The sequence below is a fragment of the Sturnira hondurensis genome, unplaced genomic scaffold, assembly GCF_014824575.4.
Source record: "Sturnira hondurensis isolate 20B ecotype Veracruz unplaced genomic scaffold, ASM1482457v3 Scaffold0007406, whole genome shotgun sequence".
NCBI classification, from domain to species: domain Eukaryota; kingdom Metazoa; phylum Chordata; class Mammalia; order Chiroptera; family Phyllostomidae; genus Sturnira; species Sturnira hondurensis.
The window spans coordinates 916,894-933,406 of record NW_028080037.1 but is presented as its reverse complement, the minus strand read 5'-3'; the positions used below and the strand labels follow the sequence as shown (position 1 = coordinate 933,406).

At 51.9% G+C, this 16,513-nt stretch overlaps 1 protein-coding gene across 1 annotated transcript; it reads left to right on the top strand.

Annotated features, from left to right (window-relative positions):
• The first annotated feature begins 8,530 nt into the window (after positions 1 to 8,530).
• On the top strand, positions 8,531 to 12,897 carry RAN (RAN, member RAS oncogene family). Its single transcript, XM_037051861.1, has 7 exons — positions 8,531 to 8,636; positions 9,158 to 9,203; positions 9,328 to 9,412; positions 9,486 to 9,611; positions 10,606 to 10,793; positions 10,955 to 11,125; positions 11,218 to 12,897. The coding sequence occupies exons 2-7, from the start codon at positions 9,168 to 9,170 to the stop codon at positions 11,260 to 11,262; spliced, it is 651 nt and encodes a 216-aa protein (XP_036907756.1). The 5' UTR covers positions 8,531 to 8,636; positions 9,158 to 9,167; the 3' UTR covers positions 11,263 to 12,897.
• The last annotated feature ends 3,616 nt before the right edge of the window (positions 12,898 to 16,513 follow it).

The following is a 16,513-nucleotide window of genomic DNA, read 5'->3' as shown; positions in this document are numbered from 1 at the left end:
GTTCTATTTTATTATTCGTTGTTAATCTCTTACTCTGCCTAATTTATAAAATTGAATTGTATTATAGGTAAATGTAGGTATAGGGATATACATCCACGGGGGGTCTTGGAACCACGGACCCCCGCAGATAAGAACAGGCCACTGTAATCCACTGAGGGCAGGGATTTTTGCCCATTTCACTGGTTTTCTCTGACACTTGGGATGGAAACTAGCACATATGAGGTGTTTCCTAAATGTGCTGAATGAATGAAAAAGTTCTGTGTGGTGAAATGTACATGCTTCGTTTGCAGAACGAGTACATTCTCTCAGGTATACCAATGGCTTCGGTTTACGAAGGCTCACCTGCACACACTGTGCTGGACCTCAGCCTCTCAGGACCCCTGAGATATCACCCCCCGGGAAACCTATTGCTTAAAGGTTTCAGAGAGCTCGCCCAGAATGGCACTTGTGGCCAGGAGGACAGAGTTTGGGTTTGATCGCCAGCAAGTTTCCTGCCTATTTTAAAATTCTGTGGTTCTCATTTAGTTTATTTTTATTGCACATAATGTGATAGTAGGGGGAATTTTAAGAGTCCATTTTAATGCAGACCCCTGAAAAATTGAGAGTGATTGTCAATTGACCACAGCAGTATTTGTTCTCACTGTACGTTGAAGACTGAGTTAGAATTCACTGTCTCTTGATCATGCATACGGAATGTAAATTTAAATGAGAGGGAAGCTTTTAAGGTTTTTGGAAATGCATTAGCATAGAAATAGGCTACCCGTTTTTTAATTTTTATTTATTGATGAGAGAGAGAGAGGGAGGAAGGGACAAAGAGAAATATTGCTTGGTTGTTTCTTATTTTTACTTATTTATACATTCATTGGTTGTTTCTTGTATGTGCCCTGACCAGGAATCGAACCCACAACTTTGGCATATTGGGATGATGCTCTCACCAACTGAGCTAGCCGGCCAGGGTAAGTAGGCGACCCTTTTAAAGGTGGGGCCCAATACATGATCTGGAAATAGCTTCATGAGGTTGCATATCATATTAGTTGGTCTCTTGTGGCTGTTGTAACAAATCACCACACACTTAGTGCCTTAAAATAACACAAATTCATTATCTTACGGCCATGGGGTCAGATATCTCAGCAGGCTAAAGTCAGCCTTGCCTGGGGGCTCCAGGAAACACTTTGTTTCCTTCCCTCCTCTAGCTCCTGGACGCGCCCACATTCTGTGGCTCGTGGCCCCTTCCTCACCTTCGAAGCCCACCGAGCAGCACTGCTGTGACCCCTCTTCACTGAACATCTTCTACACAGACCACAGCCAGGCCTCCACTGTGAAGGACCCGTGTGATTAGACTCGCCCACCGGGTAACCTCTGCACCTGGAGGTCCACCATTAATCACAGCTACAAAGCCCCTTTGCCAGGGACGGTGACATAGTCAGAGTCTCCTTGGACACCTGTGGTGGCCGCTGTTCTGCCCACTGCACATACCTTTGGCTTATTTTTCAAAGAATTACTTAATGTATTCATTTGTGGGAATGAAAATAAAACAGGATGAAAACCTTGTCACATGTGACTCATGACTTTCAGTTTAGCATTGATGTTATCCCAGAAAAAAAAGAAATAAGACTTGATATGCCTCAATCAGGTCACTTCCGAGGAGCCACCTTTTGAACTTAGGGGCTGAAACGGCACTTGGGAACGAGAAGATGCAGATATGCCCACTAGTCAGGAAAAGCAAGACATGTTTTCCAACTTCCAGGAAAACGGAAATAGGACATACACGTTCCTTTGACCTACATACAGTTCCTCTTGAGGAATCTGACATACCATAATAATAAAAGCCCAGCATGCAAATATATAGGTTAGGGATATGCACCCCACATCATTTTAGTGGAAAAAAGCTAAAAAAAAAAACAAAACATCAGCATGTCACCACCTGCCACTGCCAGGTAGTGGCAGGTTCAAATACCACGGGAGTCACAGTGGGGTGATGACCAGGTGAGGCGGACAGTAATGTGAGAAGACACATCATCCCGTGCACTCCATCCGAGTGGGGAGCCGCATCCAGGCCCCGCGTGATGAGCCGTGGGGATGGACACCCGGACACAGTGCTCACACAGCCTTGAGCTCGCACCCAGCTCTCAGCCGTCCTAACAAAGACGGCCGTGAATTTGTGTCAGTGTGTACCTATATCCAAGTTAAGATGAGGTCAGTAGGGTGAGGTCCTTCTAAAAAGAGCAGGTGCGGACACAGACACACACAGGGGGACGGCCCTGTGAGGACACAGGGAGGTCGAGTTCGTGGTCAGAAGGGGACGTTGCAGCCGTGCGTCCACACCCAGCAGTACTGGAGGCTGAGAGAAACGCCCGGGGCAGCCTCCCCAGAGCCTCCACCCCCCTGCCCCCACCCTGATTTGGAAACTCGGGAACCATGACAGAGCAAACTTCTGTTATTTTCAGGCACCCAGTTTGTGGTGTTTTGCTACGGCAGCCCCGGGAAACCAGTGCACCCTGTAATTACCTTACGAAGCGTGTGGTTGTGTTGCATCGGTGAGCACCGTGTCTTGTAAGAGCCAGTTTGGTAAAAGCAAGCATTGAAAACGTGCCCGAATTCTGAAAGACTGCAAAAACATATACTGGAATTTTTATACATATACTTCCAAAATCATGTATGTATCTATATATCCACATATAAATACCTCCATCTGTATATAGATATAACTGTTCAGCCTATGCAGACATAGATATTATACAGATACTATACTAGGTGTATCATATGGATTCTAGGTCTATATCTCACTTCATTCGAAGGTAAATAGAAATATGTAGATATCTAAAGATAGATACACAGATACGAGGCAGCACCCGAGGCCTTTCTCAACCTCCAGAAAGTCCTGCTATGTCCCATTATAGGCTTTTGTGTCCTCGTGACCTTTTCTGTCCTCTTTTCTTAGACCAGACTCTCGTGCGGTGACATGGGACACAGAATGCAAAGGCTCTTTCATAGAGAGCATCTGTCCTACCCCCGACTGCCACCAGTCTGCTTTTAAAGTCCCTCTTGCTAAAAAGAAGCCACCATTGTGCTTAACACCCAGGCCCTGTGCGCTCACCCTCAGACACTTGTTTACACAGCCCCCCCCCCCCCCCCCCCCNCCTCCCAGCCTCCAGGAGCTTGCCTCCCTGGCCACACACCTCCCTGCCTGTTGTCCTGGTAACTCCAGGACAGGTCTGCCTCCTGGCCTTTGCACTGGCCATTCCTTCTCCCTTCAACTATCTGTGTGGCTCCTTCCCTCCCCTTCATCAGGTCTTGGCTCAGATGTCACTGGGTCAGGAAAGACCTGCCGGCCACCGCTCCACCGCTGTCACCCCTTCCTCTGACCTCCCGTATCTTCTTTACCTGCTGCATCATTCACCTTAGCAATCCGCACTGTCTCATATGTGTCACTCACACATTTGTCTCCTGTTCCTCCCTTCTAGAATGAAGACTACGTGAGGCCAGGTCTGTTTCGTCACTGCCCCAGTCCTTAGCGAGTACCTGGTCCATAGTAGGTGCTCGGTAAATATTACCTGAGTGGATGAAGGAGTCTGCATTTTTTCATCACTGTGTCTTAGACTCGATAGACGAGAGCTTGTGAGCTCAAACATTGCAGAGCTCAGGCAGACGAGTGAGCGGAGCAGGCTGAGTGTCAGGTGGCAAGGGCCAAAGGAGAGTTCCGTCTGAGATTTAACGGGGAATGGCAAAGCCAGAGGCTACCAGCCTCGTTTGGTGGGGGAGGGGAGTTAGGGGGAGGGTCAGTGGCTATTTGCCCCCAGGCAAGAAATCAGGCCCAATGCCTTCCAATCCTGATTTGTTAAAGAAACCGGGCATTTAGATTTTTACGCAAAACAACCTAATTTTTTGTATTAGCTATCTCTTGCTGCATAGCCAATGACACGAGAAGTTAATAGCTTGAAATGGCAATAAGCAGTATGACCTCAAAGAGTTCCTGTGAGCCAGGAACTGAGGAGTGACTTACCTGGAAAGTTCTGCCTCGGGTCTCCCGAACCTGCAGGCATGACATAGGCGGGGCCACAGCCGCCGAGGCTTGATCAGAGCCTGGCTCCCAGCCAGGCCCACGATGGCCGGCAAGTTCAGAGGGCTCTTTGCAGGGGGCCACAGTTCCACAAGAACCCGTCCGTGGGGCTGTGCTTGTCCCCACAACAGGGTCACTTCACTGGCTTCGTCCGCAGTGAGCGATCCAGCCAGCGCAGCAGAAGCCGCTGAGCCTCTGTGACTTCTTTTTTTTTAAAATATTTTTATTTATTTATTTATTTTTAGAGAGAGGGGAAGGGAAGGAGAAAGAATGGGAGAGAAACATCAATGTGTGGTTGCCTCTCATGTGCCTCTTACTGGGGACCTGGCCCACAACCCAGGCATGTGCCCTGACTGGGAATCGAACCAGTGACCCTTTGCTTCACAGGCCTGTGCTCAGTCCACTGACCTACACCAGCCAGGGCTCCGTGACTTCTTCTCAGCCGTCCTGCTGTCCATTCGGCACATCCCCGGAGTTGGAAGGGAGTCACTGACTCAGCCCACACCTGAGGAGGGAGAAGTAGCCTTTTGAAGTGAGAAGCGTCAGGGATACTGGGGGACTTACTTCAAGACCATCGCGTTTTAAAATACCGGCGCCTCATTCAGACAGAGAGGGTGCTGTGACTCCCTCCAGAACAGGGCAAACCACACCCCCGACAGCTGGACCGCATCCCTGGCACAGTTCAGACCTTTACACAAAACAGACTACACGGGATAAATTTGTGACATCTCTCCATCTATCCTTTTAACAAAATGATTTCCATGTTAAAACTAAAAAGTGGTGTGTGGTTGCCGCCTGGACATACTCCCCTTCCTCTCTATTATTCTATGTAGAAAACTGAGTGTCAGATAAGGGAGGCATCTCCTTTGATAAGTTACCAACGTCACCAGCTGGACTGATGAATGAATCAGACAACGAAATCCTCAGGAACAGTTTCCTTATTGGCTTGCAAACTCAACCAAGTTAGGGCAACAACACAAACAGAAAAGCTTAGCCCTGTATTTGGTGAAGGGGCAATTTGCTCATTATTAGTCTCCAACAGGAGATCACATTATTAAAATTCTAATAAGCGTGTATATTTAAACCACTATTATTAGAATACAATGCTGCTTTCTGATTACTCTCTCTGTATTCAGATGGGGTTAAGAGTAATTCACTGGACAATCCAACAAATGCCAACTGAGCAGCTATGACATGCCAGGCGCTGTGCTACATTCCTTGAACACCAGGCCAGGCAATGTATTTTATTGATTCTAATGAGGGGAAGAAAGATAAAAAAGCAAGCTGGTAAATAATGAAGAAGATATTTCAGTGAGTAGTGAGAGCCTCGGAGAAAATGAAACAGGGCTGACATGGCGATGGCTGGCCTGTCCAAAAGGGTGGTCAGGGTGTGTCCACCTGAGAAGGTGACCTTTGAGCCTAGACCAGCAGGGTGAGACGGAGCCAGTCAGGAAAGGATGTGGGGCACGATGCCGTTTAGGCAGAGGGACCAGTAAGTGCAAAGGGCCTGTGGCAAAAACAAACTTGGCCAACGTAGGCGTCATAAAGGCTTGTGTGGCTACAACAGAGTGACAGGCCTGAGCAGGGCAGGAAGGTGGGCACAAGCAAGTTCATGTAGGACCCAAGTGGCCTCGGAGTTCCTGTGTCTAAGTGACACGTGACAGAGAACCACTGCAGAGCTGCAGAGAGGAGGTTGGTTTTATGAAGACACCTCTGTGCCTCCTGATAAGAGGCTGAGAGACACGGGACACCACTTCTGTGCTGTCCCAACCCCGCAGCTGCACAGCTGGAATCGCATCCTGAGCAAGTATCAGAGAAGTGCGAACCTGGACGGATGTTCTCCAACAGAGCTGGTCCACCCAATGCGCAGCAAAAGTGGCAAGGTCATGAACTACAAAGGCAGAGGTGCTGTTCAGGATTGAAAGGCGCTGGGAGAGTCAAGGAAGCAAGTGAAAACTGGGCGGATCCGGCACCAGGTAGAAGAGAGGAGGGAGACAACAGGCCGTGAAGTCTGTAGACCAGCTCCTGCGATACAACCCTGTGGACTTCCTGATTCCGTTGTGCACAGGGGTTACGTAACAGAACGTCCCCAGTTTTAAGAACGACACACTGAGGGGCACCTTGTTTGCAGTTACTCTCAAACACCTCGGAGGGGAAAACTATATATATGATGTATTTAGAAATCACATATATGTATCATATAAATTTATATTATATGTGTATACATATATAGAGAGAGAGGAGACAGGAGAGAATGTTAAAGCCGATGACAAAGCAAGCAATGTCAATATTTGGGGACATTAGCAGTAATGAATGCTGAAATCCCTTATGCTATTTTTGCAACTTTTTTTGTGCTTCTGCACACATTTCTTTGTGTGTCTGATGGCAGTATTTCAAACTACAGGTTAGGCACGGTTTTTCAGTCCATGTTGGACAGCAGAGATGAGCAAGCGCCTCTGTGAACTAAACCTCTGGCAGTCGGAAGAGCTCGGGCAGTTGAACTGGGAAAAGCATTGTCTGCCAGTTGGAGTGCATTGTCCTGTTTCTCACTCTGGTCCTTAGGATGATGATCTTCAGAAGCTGTGGGACTGGGCCGGTTAGAGACACCCGCAGCCAAGGAACACACCACCCAGAAGGCTGGGTGTGAGAACAGCTGTTATTCTTGGTCTGAGATATTTCCCCCTGGCGTTTTGGTGGAAATTTTTTAAATACTGAGGGTATAAACACTGGCATTGTCACCACCTGGAGTTACACAATGCTTAATGTATTGTCACATATGCTTCTGTGGCCTTGAAAACACTGCGACGCGGCGGCAGCTCAGGTCTTCTTTGCCCTCTCTGCCTGGTTCCATCACCCTTCTTCCCACCATTGGTCCAAGCACCGGCCATCAGAATTCAGTCTCTATCCTTGCAGGCAACTTGTCCAAATTTACGTATAGACCCAAGAAAAAACATGGTTTCATGTGTTTGTAAAAAATAGATACGGTTATATATCATTTCTCTATATAAAATTATATTCCGGATTATTAGATTATATAAAGCTACTTTCACGTCTTTCTTGAACTCACTTCTCTTCTCTACATCATCCTTTTGGGATCTAGTACCCTTGTGACATTCCTTTCATACGCTGGACTATAGCATAATATAGATACAACATATTTTACTTATACATTTCCCTATTGGAATTTTCTGTAAATTCCATTTTATTACGTCACAGTGAGCATTCAGAAAGGTCTATTTTTTGTTATCACAATGTCACAGCGAGCATTACGATTCTGGTCTCCCCGTTTAACTCCAACACACCTCCCTAGAAACGACACACAGGGCCGTGAGCTCTGGGCATTTGTGTTTTATTAGTCTCTGCTTTCCCAGAGGCCAGGCCAATTCACGCTCCCACCAGCAGCAGGCCGATCTCCTCGGTGTCTCCCAGGGTCCTTTGGGGCACCCGCACTGAGCTCCCGGCAGGCAGAGGCTCACAGGTCTTGTGCCTGATTTGTGTCACTTGGGTTCCCAAAAGCGTCGCCTGCAAGTGCACTTAGGACCAATGGCTAAATCCTCGGTCATCTGGATTCTCCTGACCCGGGAAGTCCCCATGGACCTTTTCTGAGGACCGTGACTACTCTGACGAGGCTCTTGGCTGCCTGCTCTTGCTGCCACCTGAGGAGGCTTGCTTGGGAGGGGGGGACCAAGACATCAGTTGAAGATCTGTGGCTGCCCCTGTAAAATGCCAGAAACTGGCCTTAGACGTAGGAGGGCAGAGGGGAGGACTCCATTCGGCCCACTTTCCCGAAAGCGACCTGGTTCTTGTTGAGCTTGTGGTTCATCTCATTTTCCAGCCACGATGGCCCCATAAGGTGGGCATCCCGGGAGCAGGTGACTTTTGAGGGGCCGGCTCTTGTCTAGACCTGATAGCTTTATCTCAAGGGTCTGGAACCTAAATAGTCATGGACTGCATCCAGGCTGGCAACTAGGATGGGCGGCCAAGGTTGAAAACCCCCAAAGTCATCACTCTATGCAGGAAACGGCCACAAAGCCTTCTGGCCAGTTAGATCATGCCCCCACAAGGTCGACGATCCAAGGATGGAGACCCAGGGGCGGGGACAGGGGGCTGCCAAGCCCGAGTCCGTGCGTGAGGCCCACGGGCTTTGTGAGGGCCGCTCCGCAGCATTTCCCGCTCAAGGGTCCCCCCCCCCCCGGGCCCCGCTCGGCCCCTCCCCCGTGACCCCTCCCAGCTCTGTGACCAAAGAGGCCTCCGGGAGCGCTGCCTCCCGTCGGCGCATGCGCGCGCGGGGAGCCGCCCCCGGGGGAGGGTCCACGTGGCTCGCTGGCCGCCTGCGTGCGCGCCCCCGCCCGGATTTCCTCGCCCGCCTGGCCGCCCGCCCTTTCCCGCACGCCCTCAGACGGGTGCGGCAGGCGTGGTCCGTGCACGCGCACGCTAGGCCACGTGGGGGCGGCGCGGCGCCGTTGCCCCGCCCCTCCGGCGCGCGCCGGCGTCGGCTGCGTCTCCGGGCATTTGAATTGCGCTTCCGCCATCTTTCCAACTCTCAGTCAGACGGCCCGGGAGACGGTTCTGGAAGGTATCGGCGGCGGTTGGGCCCGACCAGCGACCGGGAACGAGGGCCGGGGGCGCGGGCCGGGGCCGAGGGCGGGGACCGAGGGCCGGGCCCTCGCGGCGGCGAGCCGAGCGGCGGCCGTGAGCGGGCGGTTACTTCAGGCCCAGGCGGCGGCGGGCGGGCGCGGGCTCTTTTTCTCCCCGGTGGCGGAGGCCGTGGGCCAGGGTCCCAGCGCGGGGGCCCTGGGAGGGCGGCGGGGCTGCGGGGTCGGGCCGCGGGGGACGAACGCGCGGGGCGGGGAGGCCCGGCCTGGCCGCGTGACCAGGCGCTTTCCGCGGGCCGGCCTCCGAGCGGCTGTGTCGCGGGCGCGCGGCCAGGCCCGGCGCTGAATGGGCGGGCGGGGACCCGCCGCCATTGCGCGTCCGCGGGCCGCCGCCGCCCTGCCCGCGTGTGCGAGTGGGGGGCCCGGGCGCCGGCCTTTGTGGGCGGCACGTGGGCCCGCCCGCCACGTGCGCCGGGCTGACCCCGTCCTCTCGGTTCCGCAGTCACGTCACCATGGCCGCCCAAGGAGAGCCCCAAGTCCAGTTCAAAGTACGTCGTCCCGGGAGCGGCGGCGGCGGCGGGGGGCGCCCGGGCGGGGAGGGAGGGAGGGCGGCGGCGCCCCGATCGGCCGCGGGCGGGGCGCGGGGCTCACTCCGGCTCCGTGTCCCGGCAGCTTGTGTTGGTCGGGGACGGGGGCACCGGGAAGACCACGTTCGTGAAGCGCCACCTGACGGGTGAATTTGAGAAGAAGTATGTAGGTACGTGGGGCCGGGCGGGCGGGCGCGCGGGGCGGCGCGCGGGCCGGGACTGACGCGTGTGCCGCCCTCGCAGCCACCCTGGGCGTGGAGGTCCACCCGCTGGTGTTCCACACCAACCGGGGGCCCATCAAGTTCAACGTGTGGGACACGGCGGGCCAGGAGAAGTTCGGCGGGCTGCGCGACGGCTACTACATCCAAGGTGGGCCTGCGCGGGCGCCTGCGCGGGGCGGGGCGGGCTCGGGGGTCCTCGGTGGGGGCGGGGCCCCGGGGGCACCCGGGAAACCACAGGTTGTCGGCGAGGCCCGTGACTTCCGAGAGTAAGAGCAGCCGGGCCGGGTGCAGCCCTAGCGCGTGGGAGCTGAGCTCGCGTGCGTTTGGTGGGCGTGGGTATTGTCCACGCCCGGAGACGGCGGACACGGACTGGGGGCTGCATGGGAGGGGCAGGGTCTGCCACGGGCGGTGTGAGGCCGGCGACTTCTTTGTAATTGTCCTGAATTTTACAAAATACTTTCTCCCCAAAAATGTTTGGTTTAAAAGCTGCAAAGGAAGTCTTTGTCGTTGTACCAAACAAAAGCCACCAGAGAAAATGCCCTTCGTGCGGTCTCACTCTGCCCGCGGGTTGTTGGGGATCTTCCCATGCCTTTAGCTTTCCTTGGCCACGTGCAAACTTCTTCAGCTACAAACCTCCTGGGCCGCGCCCGCTGCAGCTCGTTCCCTCACCACCTCCATGGGGCCTGCAGTCGTCCCCATCGACTGCGTGTGTCGGCCTACCTGGCTTTCTGAAACAGGCAGGAAATATCCTGGTGTATTCAGCCACTTGAGGGTCTTTTAAAGAATACATTTCTAGGTCCTCGTAATGATGGAGGTGAGTTCTCTGGAATGCTCACTTGTCATTTACCTACTTTGGAGACTTTTGAGGTGAGGTAGACCAATCATGAAATACTGCAGGGAGAGATTTGATAGGGTTTGACACTCAAATCTGCTGCTTCGCAAGCTGCTGTTTCACACTTTTTCGTGTACTGTAAAATAGGAATTTTAAATGTTGTTGCATGTTGTGATGATTTAAGAATTGGAAGAGATCTTGAAATTGAGGCTTTCAGGTACCTAGACTTCAAATTCATAGTTTCTAAGTATTTTCCGTCCAGGTAGTGAAATGCTGGGAATGTACCAATTACTGTGAATCCGTCTTTCAGCCCAGTGTGCCATTATAATGTTTGATGTCACTTCGAGAGTTACTTACAAGAATGTGCCTAACTGGCACAGAGACCTGGTACGCGTGTGTGAGAACATCCCCATCGTGCTGTGTGGCAACAAAGTGGATATTAAGGACAGGAAGGTCAAGGCAAAATCTATCGTCTTTCACCGAAAGAAGAATCTTCAGGTTTGTTTCTTCACGTTCACTGTTTTGACCTTCAGATAAAACTACAGTGCGGAGCCATTAATGTGATTCAGAGATGTGTCCATTAATAGAATTTTGTCTTTTCGCCCAAAACATACCTTAAAAGAATGATTTAAGTAGAACTTTACTTCTCTTTTTACCAGTACTACGACATTTCTGCCAAAAGCAACTACAACTTTGAGAAGCCCTTCCTCTGGCTTGCTAGAAAACTGATCGGAGACCCTAACCTAGAGTTTGTCGCCATGCCTGCTCTCGCCCCGCCGGAGGTCGTCATGGACCCAGCGCTGGCGGCACAGTATGAGCACGACCTCGAGGTGCGTGTTTGCGTTTCAGGCGATGCCACTCGAGCGGCGCGTTCCTGCCGCCCTCAGTCTGGAGTGTCACCGTGTTCCATCTCTCTCTCCAGGTTGCCCAGACCACCGCTCTCCCGGATGAGGACGACGACCTGTGAGAAAGGGAAGCTGGAGCCCAGCGTCAGAAGTCTAGTTTTATAGGCAGCTGTCCTGTGATGTCAGTGGTGCGGCGTGTTTGCCACTTTATTATATAGCTAAGCAGAACCTGTGCTTGACCTTTGGGATGCTGAGAGAGATGAATGGGCTTCGGAGTGAGTGTGGCAGTTTAAAAATACCTTCATTTGTTGGACCTGCATACTTAGCTGTTTTGAAACGCAGTTGTTTCTTTATTGAGTTTCCACCCTAAGACTGCTGCAGCCGCATCACAATATTCAGTGGTGAAACTTTGTTTGTTAACTGTCATTCCCATTCCTTTCGTTTAGAACCAGAATAAAGTTGTATTTCAAATATCTAAGCAAGTGAACTCCTCCCTTGTTTAACAGGCATTCTGAGACCGCTGACCAGGACGGCTGTGCTGTGCTGTTTCGGTCTCCTTCACTGTAGTCACTGTGGAGTCTGTTCCACCCAGTTTTCCCTGTCCTGATTTTTTGTACATTTGATCATTTCACACAGATGAAATGACAGGTCAATAGTATTTTATGTGGTAAGTTAAGAGGTATAAATATTGTCAATGCAGTTAAGCTGAAATAACATATCCCCACCTGCTTCCTGGCTAGGTAGTGTCCCTTACGAAGAGCTTGTTCGGGATTATGTGATCTGCCAGAGCAAAAGCGGTATGCCTCTTAGACGTCCCAAGTAGACGATTTTAAGAACTGTAGTTGCTTTTGTTTTATGGCTGAAGTAACCGTCTGCTAGTACAGAGCTTTTCAAAGCCAGATGAAGCCATACAAATGATAGCAGGAGCTTACGGAAAGTCTGATTTGTTAAAAATGAATATAGATTATGCACTTATTTACCTTTCGTTCTGATGTTAGACGTTACTGTAAAGGTATTCTAGGGAGAGGTCCTATATTTACACACTGCTGTTAAGTACTTCCAAGGTTTAAAGATGCCAAAAAGCAAGGACTTAAGTGAGAGCACTGTAGCTTTAACGGCTTTCCCCTGAGTGATGCCTGTGAAGGGTGCAAGGACACAGACAAGTGACGAGGAGGCCCATTGCACCAGAGAGGTGGTGTCACTCCTCGGGAGCCTTGCGTGCAGCCTCCACGGTCAGTGTGGCCCAAGTTTGATCTCGGCAACACTGGACTGTAGAATCAGGGTCAAAGGTGTGAGCTATTCTGCTCATGTAAGTGTTGCTATACTTAAGTTTACCAAAGTTACTCAGCCATCCACTTTTCCTTAAATGATTGCTTTCTTACCAAAAATAAAGGTAGGAAAGGATCACTCAAATGCATAGATACAAAGGGTAGAATTGATTACATTTTAATTGAGGTGGAAGTTAAACTTATCAGTAGATTATCTTAAGGTTTGAATCGCTGTATATGCTGTGCTTTATCCAGTTCAGAACCAGATGTTAACAGTCTGAGATGTGAAGTCTCTTCCCCAAAGGGGGATGAAACCTCTTGGATTCAAAACAATGTAAGGGTGTGCGCGTGTGTAGAGTGCAAGTGTAACAGATACCCTGACTCTCAAATGTAACCCTTAAATTCTGGAAGCTGCTTGTTTAATGGGGTGGGAAAGGATTTAAAAGTCATTGGAAAAAATACTGCTGCAAATATATTGCTTATACTTTGCTTGGATTTTCTGAATCTCTAGTACTTGCGAAATAGTAGCAGAGATGATCATTTTGAGGGGGATACGTTTCTATCCAGTTTTAACAAGTGGGGGACGTTTGTCCTTGACTCTGAAGTCCTGTATCTAATGGGAGGAACCTTGAGACCTCGGTTGTGGTGAACTAGTATTAGAGCGGGGGTGTCACACTCATGTTCACCAGGCCCCACGTCAGCCTCGTGGTGGCCTGCAGAGGACCCAGTGTAATTTCAGGACTGTAAGTGAGTGTGACTACGCCATAACACTGAAGCGAGACCTCAGCGCTGCCACCGGGTAGAAACAAGGTGGAGGGCCTGGGGGCTTTGTGTTTGCCTCCTGTGAGCTAGAGCGAATCAGGACCCGCCCGAGCCTGGTGTCAACAGTTTGTGGGGCGGATGGGATAGGAATCGTCTTCCATTAGTTTGCTGAGATATTTCATAATAAAGCGAAACTTAAAACAGGGAGCACTGTTAAGACTTGGTAAAGTGTTTGGAAAAGCAGTTTTCCAAACACTGCATGGTTGACATTTATAAAAGCCCCTACAGAGTGGGTTTTCTGGTCTGGCAGACTCAATATACCCTCAGATTTCCAAAGTAAGAACAACCAATTTACTGATTGATACATGTCCCTGAAGTAACTCGAGTAGTGAAGGTTTTTGTTTTCCTGGGTAAAACCATCTTAAATGACATGTTGAGCTGGGTGATGACGGTGAAATTGGTTTGACTTTCTGGAGCACGTGGTACAAGCGACCTCACTTGTTGATACTTTTGGCTGAGTTGGGGCTGCAGGTAGCCTGCTGGTCAAATTAAGACCCAGAATGAGCAGGTCCATGTGGTGGGCACTGTGCTGGGGACAACTAGAATGTGAGTCTGCACCTTTTTTAACCTTTGACCTGGAAGCTTTAGGGAAGGAGAAAAGGTCTGGCTGCCCGGCCGCCTGTCCCCGACCAGGCCTTGCAGGAGTCTGCGCTGGTGGTCACTGCAGCCCTCGTGGGTTGGGCCTGGGTTTCAGGAGTGGAAGGGGGAGTGGAACGGGGGGGGGGTAGATGGGAGCCAGCGGCCTGCGGAGGGTGGGCAGGCCTTTGGAGCTTAGGAAGGCGCCCTGGGAAACGCCAGCTGGCGCGCTCCCATCAGTCTTGCTGGGTGGGCACCTCGGTGCGCTAAGCGCTCAGACTGGTCTGTAAGCGGGTTGTAAGCGGGTCCCTGGCCCTGCCATGGATGTCCCTGCAGCCCCTCACAGCCTCTCACAGCCCCGGTCAGAAAGGGCGGGCTTGCCTGGGTTGTGTCTCCCCCTCCGTCCCCCCCACACACACACACACAGTAGGTCTAACTGCTATGCTCGCTCATGCCCCAGTGTCGATGACCCTGTCTGTGGGACCACAGAGGAGGACAGGAATTGGGGGTAGACGCCGGTGGAGGAGCGGGCCGAACTTTGTGCCTACAGTCAGCCGTGCCATCTGGGTGGTGCTTCCGTCCTGCGGCTGGCAGCTGGTGGTCGTAGCCAGTTATTCCAGCTTGAGTCCGTCTGAGATGGGGGGCAGGGTGGACAGTTGGGACACTGGGCGGCTGAGCCACTGAGTTCAGATGATGCTGTTCCTGCACACCAGTCCCTGTCGCCTTAGCCAGGGACAGTGGGACAGGAACCTGGAGTTCAGTTGGTTTTCCATTCCCTGCCTTCATTCCGGGTGAGTGGGCCACTTCCAGAGCGGTCAGTCCCGCCCACGCATCCTGAGCTGTGTAGGCGGGATGCGCAGGCGGCAATGGCCCAGAGCTTGGACAGGAAGCTTGCGTCCTGGCAGGCAGGCAGTGGACGGACTGCAGAAATGAGAGGTGACCGCGGTCCCTGCCAAGGTGGCAACGTAGGTGATGCTCTCGAGCACGACAGGCATTGAACCTGTAGAAGAGGCCTGGGTGGGGGCTGAAGGTGCGCAAGGAGGATGTGAGGTGAAGGGACAGCAAGCCAGTGGGGAGAGACCCTGGGGTGAGGACGGCTGGAGAGCGGGGACCGGCTTCTCAGAGCCGGTGTACAGCTAGTGGGAGACTGGAGGGTCAGGGGGGTGCTTAGCGAGCATGGCGGTCTAGCCTTGTCCTCTCAAGTCCATTTTCTATGCCGCAGTGTCCAGAAAAAGGGGAGGACACCATGTCACCACAGAACGTCTTCAGCAAGCATCTCAACACAACTGCAGTGAACACCCACTGTGAGTGTCAGGCACCACCTTTCCTCCCAGACCACCGTCTCACCCCCCTTCGCTCAGGTGTGATGGGCAAGTGAACCCTGGCCACGTGGCCCATGTGCAGTGTGGCCTTCCGGGAAGAGGAGCCACGTGAAATGATGGCCACGGTCCAGCTGGTCAACGTATTCTTCACTCAGTCCTTTTTTGTGTGTAGCAAGAACAGTTAAACAATTCTCTTAGCAGATTTCAAATGTGCAATACACAGCCGTCCTTCCCACGGGGTCAGTTATCCGGGTGAAGTGTCACGGCGTGGTGACCCTCCTGATCTGCCCTGATGTGATGGCGCAGCACCAGTGGCGGCATTCACACTGATCCTCGTCATGTGTCAAGGGTGATACTACCGGCTATTGTTAACCACTCACTGGGCCCACTTCACTGGTTAAACTTTATCAGAAGCATCTATTGTAGGGAAAAACAACACAGAGGGTTTGCTGCTGCCGTGGGATCAGGCGTCTGCTGGGGGTCTTGGGACCTATCTCTGCATTTAAGGGGGGATTACCGTAGCATCAGTAATGGCAGTCACCATGTCGTACATCCCAGACCCACTTACCCGCACAACACACTTGGTGCCCTTGGCTGCCACCTCCCCCCCTCCCCTCCTCCCCAGCCCCCCGCAGCCGCCACCCTCCCTGCTTCGAGTCCCCCTTTTCTGGTTCCACGTACAGTTGTGGCCGTGCACTGTTCGTTTCTCTCTGCCTGCCTCGTTTCACGTACATAGTGTAGTGTCCTTAAGGTTCGTCCGTCTTGGGACAGGCTTTCATTTTAAGGCTGAATAATATTCCATTGTGTGTATACTGTGTTTTCCTTGTCCCCTGAGGTGGATTCATCATCTTGGCTGTTGGAAATAAGTTTGCTGTTCAGACAAGAGGGTAAAAAATTAAGGAGCTTTCCAAGTTTCAGGAATGAGCTGTATTTCTCCTCGAAGTTCCTGCTGTACAAATCCAACACCCTTTACCTTAGAGACACCAAACCAACGTCTGTCCCATGAGGTGGTCGTGTTGCCGATCCTCTGGGCATGAAAGATGGGGAGCCAGACCGTTAGGACGAAGAGACTTGCTCCAGACGCTGAGGCCAGCCTGGCAGAGAGAAGCGCTGCCGCCCACCGCTGCTTCCTCCCTCTTCGTCTGTGACGAGCAATATGAGTTTGTGGCCTGTGCCTGTTTCTTTTGGAAAATAAAAGGGCAGCTCTCGCTGGTGTGGCTCAGTGGATTGAGTGCCGGTTTGATTCCCAGTCAGAGCACGTGCCTGGCTTGCAGGCTGGGTCCCCAGTAGGGGGTGCACGAGAGGCAACCAAACTTTGATGTTTCACTCCCTCCTTCCCTCCCCCTCTCTGAAAATAAATAAAATCTCTTTAAAATTTCATGCAG

Bases quoted from the DNA above. Each gene is read 5' to 3' on its own strand.
- RAN (XM_037051861.1), top strand. From the start codon at position 9,168: ATGGCCGCCCAAGGAGAGCCCCAAGTCCAGTTCAAA. The intron at 9,204-9,327 runs GTACGTCGTCCC...GTGTCCCGGCAG, and splicing joins AGCCCCAAGTCCAGTTCAAA to CTTGTGTTGGTCGGGGACGG. The intron at 11,126-11,217 runs GTGCGTGTTTGC...CTCTCTCTCCAG, and splicing joins AGTATGAGCACGACCTCGAG to GTTGCCCAGACCACCGCTCT.